General features: G+C 46.8%; 1 protein-coding gene across 2 annotated transcripts in view; it reads right to left on the bottom strand.

Annotated features, from left to right (window-relative positions):
- COL5A1 (collagen type V alpha 1 chain) overlaps window positions 1–12,204 on the bottom strand; it is a 145,901-nt gene that overhangs the window by 66,831 nt on the left and 66,866 nt on the right. For both annotated transcript variants that reach the window (XM_071574160.1, XM_071574161.1), the window contains exons 8-11: window positions 7,841–7,993; window positions 7,487–7,543; window positions 3,518–3,559; window positions 3,215–3,277 (exon numbers count right to left, since the gene is read on the bottom strand). In XM_071574160.1, the coding sequence (XP_071430261.1) occupies window positions 3,215–3,277; window positions 3,518–3,559; window positions 7,487–7,543; window positions 7,841–7,993 (315 nt within the window). The remainder of the gene's footprint in view (window positions 1–3,214; window positions 3,278–3,517; window positions 3,560–7,486; window positions 7,544–7,840; window positions 7,994–12,204) is intronic.

The raw sequence follows: 12,204 nt of genomic DNA, 5'->3' as shown, positions 1-12,204 counted from the left end.
GGGCTGGCCAGCAAATGTCTGCATCTGCCTGGACAAATGACAGAAACAGCCTCCCTTGTCATCAGGGGCAGCATCCAGCCTGCCAGGAATGCAGGAGTAGGTACAGCACATCAAGGGGAGGAGAAGAGAAAGCTGGGCATCACACAGGATCCAAGCAGGATGAAGACCTACCAAGAACCTGATGAAGCCACACAGTTCTTCTGAGTAATTCTGGCCATTGCAAGATACAAAACACAGCTGGGGCCTTGCTCAGCTCACCCATCCTCTGGGAAGCCCAACACCAAGGACTCAGAGCCCACCCTTGGGCCTTCAGGAGGAGCCAGGGTGACAGGAGGGTTAAGCCCACTCCATGAGCAGTGGCCCTGGCTCCCAGGCACAGGCTGAGCCCACAGCCTGTATTGACTTTCTGAGCTCACAGGCACCGATCGATGGAGCACAGTCGGGGCCTCTCGTTCTCAGTCATGTCACAACCACAAGAAATGTTATTACTGTTCCATCAAAAAACACAATAAATACACCAGGAGTGTAAATGAGGTGAGGGTCTCCACAGCAGTGCTCTGGGGGGAAAGTGGGAATGCAACAGCCAGGGACTCCAGCTAATTCCCAAAGGACCAAGAAGGCAACAAATAACCTTTACTAGAAAAATCTGAGAGTCCAGTTTAGGGGTGTTGTCACAGGAATGCCCCAACAACTGAGAAATCTCCTCAAGGGCACCTTAAAACCACAGCAGACACTTCCCATTGCAGGCCAGCAATGATTTAACTTCTCTCAGTGGCTGCACTTTGCAACGTGGGTGCATTGGAAAGAAAAGGGGACACAGACAAGGGCCAGTGCAGAGGCAACCACAGCAAACCTCTGGCATCACTGCAACAGTTAACACAAGGCTGAGGGGAGACCCTTGGGAGCACAGAAATGTCTCTCTGATCTTCTGTAATTAAGTGAATTCTCCCTCCTATTTTTTTCTGGGTCTTAGGTTGCTCAGTTAAGATCAAAAATAAAGAATGTTAAAGGGAAAAAAAAAGATAATCAAGGCCATGACACAAACACTTAAAGCATTTGCAGCAATTAGATGTGTAAGACACACATCAGAACAGCACAACCCCTTATCCAGCCAGACTTCTCATTGTCTTTTTCCACCTTTTCCAGACAAAAAGTCTGCCAGAGAAGTAGGAAGCCCTACAAAGGCAGAGTCTGCATCCGGTCACCCCAGCTCAGCCTTCCTGGGCACCCACAAGGCAAAGGGGTTGTGGTTCCCCATGTGGAATCAGCTGTGGCTCAGTGGAGATGCTGCAGTGCACACCAGCCTGCCACAAACACAGAGCTGCCTTATCTGCCAGGAAATGTGCTCAGGACCTCAGGGATCAGATTAGGGAAGAGTTTGCTGATAAGTGCTCCCTTCCCCAGAGAGGTGTTTTGCATTTGCTGGGTGACAGCAGTGGGATGTTGAGTGTTCCAGAGCATCTCCTGTGATCCATGTCACTGCTGCTCCCTTTCCCCCTGTGTTTTCCAGGGAAAACAGACTTCTAACCAAGCCTGCCTTCAGACACCCACCTGCAGGCATGTTTTTTTTTCCCTTTTGGGATGCCCCAGAGCACAAGCCACAGGTGGAGCCTGGTGTTGGGGTTGCTGGGAGCTCCATTCCCAGATGAGACAGCAGCTCATTAGAAGTCATTTCTAAAGAAGACTTGACTGCCCTCAACATCAAGATGAACCAAGGCACCAAAAGGGTGTAAAGCTCCAAATTCCCTTTGTTTTGTTCACACAAATGGTCTGAAGCTGATGATTTTACTCATGTGAGATGGCTGCTGGTGGTACAAGTCCCCTGCACTGCTGCTGCTCCCACCTGCAGGTCCATGCCCTGCTCTGCTGTAGCAAGGCAAGAACTGCTTTAATCCTGCCAGAACAGCCTGATTTTGGTGTTTCATCACCCAAACCAGCATTGCTCAAGGCACTTTGTGTGCTCCTCCTGTCTCAGCACCAAACTGAGCTGCTCTGGCAGGCAAAGCTGATCCCACCTCAACCTCTGTGCAAAGCCAGAGCCTGTCTGTGCTATGGTGAGTTTTCCACTAGATGTCAGGCCAAAATTCCTGCTGGGGAGGACTGGAAGCAGTGGACAGCCTGCTCCACATCTGCCCAGGTGTGCTCACCTGGCTGCCCCTGCCAGGGAGGAGGAGGAGGAATAGGCTTGAACTGTGTATGAACAAAAGCAAGGAAGGATTGTATTGGTACTGGGGTCATTTCAGAGACTCAGCTCAGGGCATGAGGACAGTGGGGTTTAATTTTTGGCATTGCCAAGCACTGGTATTGCTGCTGGAATGGTGCTCGTGCACCACTCCCTGATCCAAGGCTTCTGTTCAGCAGCTCCCAAAACACAGGTCACTCCTGATCCCGGGTGGGGACTCAGCAGTAACAAATAAATACACAGCTCTGACTGAAGTGTGGTGTTAAATTATGGGATTTGGAGTCACAATCCACAAAAGCACTCAGGAGCAGCTGCCTTTGATGAGACATCCTGAAGGCTTCTGCAACAGCAGTTTACAAAGCAGTGGCTGCCAGGGACAAAACTGATTTACAGCAACATCAAAACTTAAGTTATTGCATTGCTAAAGCACATAAATCAGTCTCTAGTGCTCGTTGGTACAGACCAATAATCCACCTTCAGAAAAGGTGAAATGCTGAACAAGAGCCCCTTTCCCACTGGGAGCAGCCTGGGACACAAAATGAACATAAGGAAAGCCCCACAGAAGTGGTGCTGGCGTGACCCCAGGACCATCCTGGACCAAACCAAAACCAAAGTCTCTGCCAGCACTCACAGCACCAGCTGGCATAAGGATGCAGAATTGGCACTGAACTTCATTTTAGTGTCTTAGTGACTATTTTGATGTTTGTTCATCCTGTTTACCCAGTGCCACAGCCCAGCTCTGGCACTGGAAGGGGCAGCCAAAGGGTACAGATACAGAGGGTTTTCAGCCTTACTTAACTTCCAAAATGGCTTAATAGATCTGACTAATGTAGCTGTTTGGGCAGCCCTTTGCCCCTGGATGCCAAGGTCAGCCCTGTACCCACCATAAGCTCCTTTGAGGGTTGACTCAGAGGAAATTGTTATTACAAGATGAACAGGAATTTAGGGCTCCAGGGTTACACCACAGTCCAACTGTGCACACACAAACCCATCCAAAACTTCAGCAAAGAGGAGAAACACACGAATACTCACTCTCTCTCCTGGGTCACCCATTAAGCCCACGGGCCCAGTTGGTCCTGGAGGTCCTGGAAGGCCCTGGCATGGAAAAGACAGGGGAAAAAATAAGCCACTAAAATGTGTTATTATTTGTAGCAGATTTATACAATGAGCAGGAAAAGATTTAGAGCTTTCTGTTTATTTTTGCACCAGAAAATCCACCCCAAAGCACTCTGTACACATGTGTGGCATATGGAAGCAATAGAGCCCGGGGACAGCCAAGGGCTGAGCCCTCCTCGTGCATCCCAAACCCAGAGCAAGGGGGAAAGTGCCACTTACTGCTGGGCCTTCGGGACCAGGTGGGCCTTCCACCAGCATGCCCTGGGTAAAGGGAAGGAAAAAAAGTGATTAGCAAGTCACATCCTCAAAGTTACTTTAATTTCAAGTCTAAAAAACCCAATGTTTTATCTGTTTAAATATTGCAGATCTTGTTGCTATGTTGAGACATCCGAGACATGAAGGGTTTCCACCTTCTTGGATGACATCTCTTGTGTTCCTGTTGCCAAAAGGCCCATTGAAAAGCCAAAAAACATCTATTTAATCACTCAGGGCATGGCAAACAGCCCTTACCCTCAGCATCAGGCCCACCCTCACCCCAGCACAGGGTCACCTTCCCAACCACAACCCTTGTCCCTTCGCTCATGGCCAGGCAAAAGGCAAACCCTGAAACACAACCAGCCTTGCTGGTGCTGGGGCTTCAGGAAAAAAGCTGTTTCTAGACCCAAATAACTTAAAAAGAAGTGAGCAACCAAATTGCAAGGTGTTTTTTAAAATTATTTTTTCCAGCAGAGTGCACACTGTGATTTACTCTGTGGTATGTAGGAAATCACTGTGTGGGCAAAATGGTAGATTAATGTTATTTCATCCTTTTTAATCTAAATATTTTGTCATAACTTTGTATCAGATCTATCATGTACTCAGTAGAATTGAGGTGATTTGGTTTTTTTCCTTATGAGTATGGAAGGGGCAAAAAACTCCCTTCCAATAAACCTGGCAAATGTTTTCCAAAAGGCATCAGGATGATGTTTTGGGAAGAGCTCCACAGAGAGCACTGCCCCTTCTATCTCTGGACCCCAGCAAGAGCCAGAGCAGTCCCAGCACTTCCCAACTCATCTGTACCAAACAGCAACATTCCTCCTATGGGATGAAATCCACCTTTAAAAATCTGTAGATAAACAGTTGGCTCATGTGGGAAAAGTCTGGAGGAAGCAAGTGCAGGGACTGGTCTTGGGTCACCCTTAACTGTTCTCAGGCTCCGGTGCCAAAAGCCTTGGCTGACCCACAGCAGCCACTCCAGCAGACAGGGCTGAGCTGAACAAATCTGAAATGTCTAGAGGAAAATCCAGGCATTCCTGCCCCAAAAGTCACAGTCTCTAAGCCCTGAGAGCAAAAAATAGCATAAAACACACTGCCATGGACCATCCCTGCTTCCATCAGTGGGATATGCATTTCTGCACCACTAATGCGTGGCCAGCACTATTTTCTGCCTTTCCCAGTGTCCACACTACTCGTTACCACCTCGTTTCAAATCTGGCTTCCCCTTCAGCTGGATGTGTGAGGGGAAATTTGCTGTTGCCACCACAGAAGTGCCTCTGCAGTCGTTCTTCACCAGGAAAGAATTTAGGTCATGGACTTCACCCTGTGCCCATATTTTGACAGCAGGTTCCCTGTTGGCCATGGAGACATTGCTCTAATTCCAGGTGGGAATTCAGGCTGAACTCCACACTCTGTCCCTTCAACCTGCACTAAGTATGAGCCATTGTTGTTGGAGACATCCAAGAAGAAGTGCCCCCAGGACACCCACTAAGCCCTGATTCCTTTCCAGACACACAGTGAAGGACATTGCAGGGACACCACCAAATCAATCCCTCTCGAGACCAATGATGGCACTTTTTGATGTGACAGGTTCTAAAATCAAAACTTATCAGTGTCTGGGCTGGTCCAGAGAATCACAGCCCACAAAGGACTCCCCAGGAGAGAGTTTTATGCTGCTGGGTGCCAGCATTACCCAGGTCTGAGCACACAAAGCCCTGAGGTTCTGCTTCCCATGGCCACTTCAGAGCCTGGGGACACTCCTCCACATGGGGAAGAGTCTGGGCTAATTAGCTAATTTGGGATGCAAATATCCTTGGCATCTTCCCATATTTCTCTCTTGGTTTATGTCAAGCTCCAGCCTTAGAGACATCTGGAGACTCTCCTTGGCAAGAAACCTCGAGTGTTTACATGATTTCTCATCAATGGAAATGTGGCAGGGTTTGGGGACAGGACTCGTGGGGTGATGCCACCAAGGGCAATGACCCTGGGGAGAGCAGGCAAACCATGGATTTGGGACTGTTCCAAGGGAAAACAGGATGTTGCTTCCATTCAGTCAACACCCGGGCACTACCCAGAAGTGAAGCCACTGTCAGAGAAACAGCCCAAACTCTGGTTGCAATGCACAGCAATGCTGTAGAGAGGCTGAGCAAGCCCTCTCCAAAAGTAGATGTCAACACCAGAGTTCCCCCCCAGAAGGACAAAGGGCTCTGAGAAGGTGACAGCAGCCTGATGGCCCCAGATCTGGAACGTTTTGGGACCCTGCATCCCTCCTCTCCATCCCTCCTCCCCCTGCCCCTGTCCTGCCCTGCTGCCTCCAGCAAGTGTCAGCACAGAGCAAGGATTGAAGGACAGGCCGTTTGAACGACGAGGAGAGAAAATCCAGCAGAACCCAACTTTGCGTTTGGTTTTTATTTCCATTCTCCTGCAGATCCCATCAAAAATTTACAAAAAAAAAAAAAAAGAAAGAAAATAAAAAAACCCTAGAGCTAAAAAGCGCAGCAAATCCGAACATCCCTGCTGAAAAGGAACTGCACAGAGAGGGACCAGGCAGCATTTGGGCTTGTTTACTTTCTGGCAAAAGCTGTACATGCTCCAGTGTTTGGAAATAGTCAAGGCGGCCAAATTCTTTCTGGGTGATTAAACTTAACTATTTTGTTCGCTTTGTAGCATTTCAGGCTGGGTTTCTGCCATCGCCTTCGCGGGGTTTGGCTGCTCCCACTCCCTCCCCACCTCTCTGATAAGGAAATCGCTTGCTCTTCCTTTTGTTTGCAGAGTGAGAGTGAGATCCAGAAAAAAAGAGAAGGAAGGAGAGGTCGGGAATACTTTTATAAGGAACTCATTTAGGCTTTTCAAGCCCTGCTGCTGCATCCCAGCTTCTCCCTGGCTCTTTTCCCCTCTGCCTGCAAGAGTTTCGGGCAAAGGAGGAAAGGAAGGAAGAATTAAAAGCAAAATAGTGGTCTCGGAGTGATGGGAAGTGTTGCTGCAATGCTGGGCACTGCCCTGGCCCTCTGCCAAGGAAAATTGGGTTAATTGAGCTGGTGGTGAGCAGAGAGCATGTGCTCAGCCTGCTGGGGACCTGCAGCCCCATGTACAGCCTGGGGAAGAGCAGGAATAGGGGTCCCTTGGTATCCTGGCACAAAACAAGGGACAGACAGATGGACATCAACCACAACTGCCTCTTGCTCTGCTTGACTGGAGCCTCTGAGCTCACCCCAGACATTCCCATCATAAGGCAGCTGGGCAGTGGCTCCATCCTTACCTCAGGGGTGCTCAGTTGGGCATCCACATTTTTTGCAGAGTGCCAAGGGCACAGGCATTTTATAACCAGTGTTTAGAAAGAAACACAACCTTTCAAACAGTCCAGGGCAGAGGTATAAAGAAAGAGTGTGCTGGGTCCCACTCCTGGGTTTCTCTGCACGTGAAATCTGGTGGGACCCTGGGGCTGGTGCAGGAGCAAACCTCTCCTCTCCACAGCTGTGTGCAGGGAGAACCCTTTTATTTCCAGAGGGATGAACATATTAGTTTCACAATTAAAGCCAAGCCCAGGCTGCAAGTTCAAGTCAGGATACAACCTGGTCACCAGCTGTGGGTGCTCAAGGGAGCTGATTCACTGGGGAGAAGCCCCCAGTGGGGTGGGACATGCCCTCTGCCCAATGTTCCAGTTTTTATTTAGCTAAATGAGAGATTTCACAGGAAATTCTGCACTTCCTTCATAATCTAGGTCACTTCTTGACTTTAAAAAAATATATATATAATTACAGCATTTTATACTAAAAGTTTTTAAATGAACCAAGTAATTCTTTCATGGGAAGTTTTCCTCCCAGCTGTACCACTGAGACAATACTGAGCAACCAAGTACCACTAAGACACACTGAACAAATTCTTGGTACCTTTTTCCTTGGGTAAAACACCAAAAGCCCAGACCATCCTTACCGGCTCAATAATGGCAGGTTCCCCCTTCTGTCCCTTCTCACCCCGTGGGCCACCGATCTGCAGCACACAAGGGAAACACAAAACGAGTCAGAGAGGACATTGCCTTCATCATCAGCATCCCCAGGCTAAGTAGGAACTGGAGCTGGAGACCCTGGGAGAGCTGCAACCAAAGGAACTGCTGAGATTCATGCTGGAGAGACACAAGGCAGCTCCTCCTCGCCTTGTTGCAGGTGGGTGAATTCAAGAAAGATGATGCTCTCACATTATTTTTTGTGTTATTAATTATGCTTTAAATTCTGCAAGGGCAAACATGATGAACTAGGATTCTCCTGGATGGAGAAGGATCCCTCTTACCCCTTCATAGATGGTGTCCTGGTTTGCTGGCATGCCGGGCCCGATGTCGGGAGACGCCGTCCGGTCGTAATAGTTCTCATAATAATTCCCATCATATTCTTTTATTGTTTCCTCGGTGAAATCTTTATCCAGGTCATCTCCTCCTTGAGCAGCCTGGATGGTAAAGAGCCACAATGTGTCAGGCTGCACATCTCTCCTGGCTGCACATGCATAATATTAATAATAATGCCAAGGTCATGGGTTCAATCCCCTGTGTGGGCCATTGACTTAAGAGTTGGACTCGATGATCCTTGTGGGTCCCTTCCAACTCAGAATAGTCTGTGATTCTGTGAAAGGGTGTGATTTGTGCAAAGTGAGGGTGTTTTATAATAATAGTTACAACTGAAAAAACAAAGACAAGTTAAATTCTGGAGTTTTAAGGTCTCCAGGCATCTCCAAGAGTCTTCTCCTATAGCAGGCAAAAAGGATGGGAGAATCTTTATGTCAAAGGTCCACTCTGGCTTTCCCTGGCATTTCTTTGCTGATCTCTGACAAAACACTGTGAGTACAACAGTTTGAGTGAGGAAAAAAAACCCAGCACAAAGCAACAGCTCCTGCCAGGAGGATCCTGCAAACTCTGGATGCCTAAAGAAAGAGGGAATGGAAGTTTCAAACTCCAAGTCCTCCTCATCTCTCACGGCCTCAACATCTGAGACCTTGGATTATCAAGCACAAGAAGTCACACATCCGTTCCCATATTCAAAATGCACATCAAAACCACAATGTGTCACTGTGAGTATCCAATTACAGGAGGAAATGTGGAAAAATCCAAGTTTGCTTCTATTCAAACCTCCTGTTTGTTTAGTCTGGGATCCAATTTGCGACTGGGCTTGTCCAAAGAGCAGAAGCAAAATTTTTTACAAAGCTGATGCCTTAATCCCTGAATCCTTCCTCAATCCTTATAGCAACAGAGTCCATGGGCCACAAGCAAGGACACCTAGACAAGTATCAGAATTTCCTTGCTTCTCTCCATGTCCCTGTGCTTCCAGCAGCCTGGCAGGCAGTCCCTTGGCATCCTTTACTTGGAGCAGCACTGCAAAGAACAACATGTGCTGATGATATTTATTTTCTTTCTTTCCTATCCAGGTAATGACCAAAAGAGTCCATAAATTGAATCATTTCCAGTGCTTCCTGGAGAAATTATCTCTTCACTACTATGAATTCAGAATCACTTAAATGCCATCACCACTTCCAGCCTTTCTTTCTGTGCCAAAACTGCTCAGAACCCGTAAGTATGAGCATCTGGATCTAAATTCAAGAGGCTTTAAAATAAGAATAAGCCTAAGGCTAAGGCAATCATCACCCCACCTTCTTTTATCTCTGCAAATACCAACTGGCCTTGACAGAAATTATAATTTGGCAATTATTCAATTAGAAAACTTGGAAAAGTCAGCATTATTTTTCCTTTGTGCTGTTCAAATGAATCCAGTGCTATCACACATGTCTTTTATCCTGTTTGGAATGTTCTACTTTTGCACTTTGAAACCTTTTTATCAGACCTGTTTATCTGGCTATAAACGTTTGGAATAACATAGAAATTATATGTCTTGAAGTGAATATCAAAAATATCTGGTTTGATATTTTAATTAAGGTCCATGAGTCTATTTGCATAGAAAGATGATATTTTGAATAACTGGGCAGAGAAGGAGGAAAGTTCCCCATGCTGAGATTTGCAGGTGCTTTGGAGAAAAAACAAACCAAAAGCCTAAAAATCATTTCCTTAACAATGCTCTTCTACAATCTAAATGAGCAAACAGTCAAGAAGGAAAAGAGGAGGCCCAAAAATCAGTGAGAATACTGTGACTCTCCTTGGCTGGAAATGACTTCAGTTAAACCACCTTTTAGTTCTTCCTTTGAGAAGCAATGTCCGTATGAAACACAGGGATCACATCTGGATGAGGAAAAACTGCTTGAAGAACAACAGGCCATGAACAAAATCTACCTGTCCCCAGCTCCTCCTGCTCACAGGAGTATTGCTGCCTATAAATCCTGGAATTGCTTCCCTGGCATTTATCACAGGGTTATCAGCCAGAAGGAAACCCAAGCCCAGGAGACTCAGTGACTGCTCCTGCTCCAAACCTCTTTCACAGCCTCCACAAAGTTTCACTTGTGTAGAACCAAATCTCCTTGTAAATCCTGTGGTAGGAATCAGAGTCTTCCCAAAATACAGACAGGTGACTTCAGTAGTGACAGACACATCCTGATCTTGCAACAGGTCTGTCAAGGGATGCTAAAAGGATCATTCTGCATCAGATCAGTGTTATCCTGTTGGATCCCAGACTAAAACTGAGCACAGTGGGGAATGCCCAGAGTCCCAACCCACCTCTGTATCCCTGTGCAGCATTCTGAAGTCTCCAACTGCTAAAAGAAACCTGGGACAACTTGAAATTATGCCACATTTATTCATGCTCACGAGCACTATTTTGTTTCCTAAACTCACCAAAAACCTTAAGAGTTTTCATGTAATTATTTTGAAGAGCACACAAACATCTCCAACCACTCTAGCAGGCTGTGTTCCTGCTGGAACCCTGTCCCTAACAGGAGATATCTGGAACAGAATTACATGTACAATCCTAATCCTCACTTCCATATCACTCACAAAGCAGCTTGGTTTTCTGCTGGACTAAAGGATTCAGTTTCCCCAGGAGTCTGTGGCAGTGAGCAGGACCTGTAGCTGCCACTCTAAGGTGTAAACCTGAAATCCATATGCTCTTGGGTATCTGGCACTTTCTGGAAGTCTTTCCTATGTCATGCTGTGTCAGCCTTCACCTCAGCACACAGAAATCTCCTTCAGCCAGGCAGGTTGTGTCCTTTTCTCTGCTCATCAGCTACAGGATCCACTGGAGCAACCTCTCACCCAGGAGCATTCCTACAGCCCTTTCCAGCCAAACACCAGCTCCTCTGGAGCTGCCAGAGGCAGCCAAATGCTTTGCCAAGAGCTGGCTGAGCTTTCCCATTGGAAAGCCACACCAAGTGTTTCCCTGCCTGAACTTCCCATCTCTTCTATTTCCTTTTCCTAACAAGTAAAGTGGCCCTTGAGCCTCTTACTTCCTCTTCTAATTTTTTTTTAAGGTCACACTATCCAATCTTTTTAATTCCTCTCTATTGGAAAGTTCAAGGTTGGCCAACAATTTCTGGCTTTTTGTCAGGAAACCAAAAGCTTTCCCATCCATGGGCTCCCTCAGGTTGGCGCTCGCTGCCTCGATACGCTGGAGCCTTTTCTGTTTCTCTCTGTGTATCTTTTTTAGCTGCTCAGCCTCCTCCTGCAGCACATTTTTCATCCCCAGTTGGCTGGACTGGGTCTCCCCACGCCCCAGCCCTCAGGGCAGCTGGATCTGTGCCTGTCTTGCTCCAGCTGCTCAGCTCTTTGCTTGGACCCTTTCCCTGACACCTTTCCATTCAAACTTCCACGTCCAACTCCAAGTGTCTTGGCCAACTTTTGCTGTCTCTTTTGCCACCTTCCAGCACCTCCTGGAAATCCTGAAATTTTGACATCTCCATAACCAAGTAATTCTTCTCCACTTGGGAAACCACCACCAAACTCTTCCTGGGGGGTAAGATGGGACTTGTCAGCATTGCAGAATTATGGAATTGTGTAGGTTGGAAGGGACCTCAAAGATCATCCAGTTCCAACTCCATGGGCAGGGACACCTTCCACCAGACCAAGTGGCTCAGAGCCCCATCCAGCCTTGCCTTGAAAACCTCCACATTATCCCTTTATGAATTCTCTGGGCTGATACTCCTGGATAATGAAGAATTTGCCTCTTTGAGTGTGGTTATTTCCTTACACAGTGAATTCTACAGCACTGCAGATCCCCAACAATTTATCTCTGTCTCATCTTAGGGTCAGACCAACGTTCATCTATTTGAGCATCAAAATAAAAGGCAAGAACTGGGCAAGTCTTAAGGATAAAAGAGTCTCAAGTGCAACATATTTCAGTTGAATCATATGAAAATATGGATAGATAGAAGTGTAAATGCTCCAACAGAAACATCAGCTGTGGAATCTGCACTGATCTCATCTCTGAGCTGATCTGTGCACAGAACAGCAGAGCTCCTGCTGGGGGAATGCAGGAGTTTGAAATCACTGGTTGCTCACAGTGTTGAAATGTTGGGTTTTTTTAAAAATAACAAACTGAAAAACAAAGATGCTATTCACTAGGACTGACAAAATTAAAAATATTGATGTTCCCCATCAAATCAACATTGTAGGGATTTATATTAATAACTTGGAAGTAAAATGCTTTTAGTTAGATTTTAACATCAACCCTCATTTCTCTTTTTGTCAGAAAACCACTTCACACAAGGAAATGCAGATGTCAACA

This window comes from Pithys albifrons, chromosome 20, assembly GCF_047495875.1.
Source record: "Pithys albifrons albifrons isolate INPA30051 chromosome 20, PitAlb_v1, whole genome shotgun sequence".
NCBI lineage: Eukaryota > Metazoa > Chordata > Aves > Passeriformes > Thamnophilidae > Pithys > Pithys albifrons.
The sequence above is the reverse complement of the archived record's forward strand: the minus strand, read 5'-3'. Positions and strand labels throughout refer to the sequence as shown.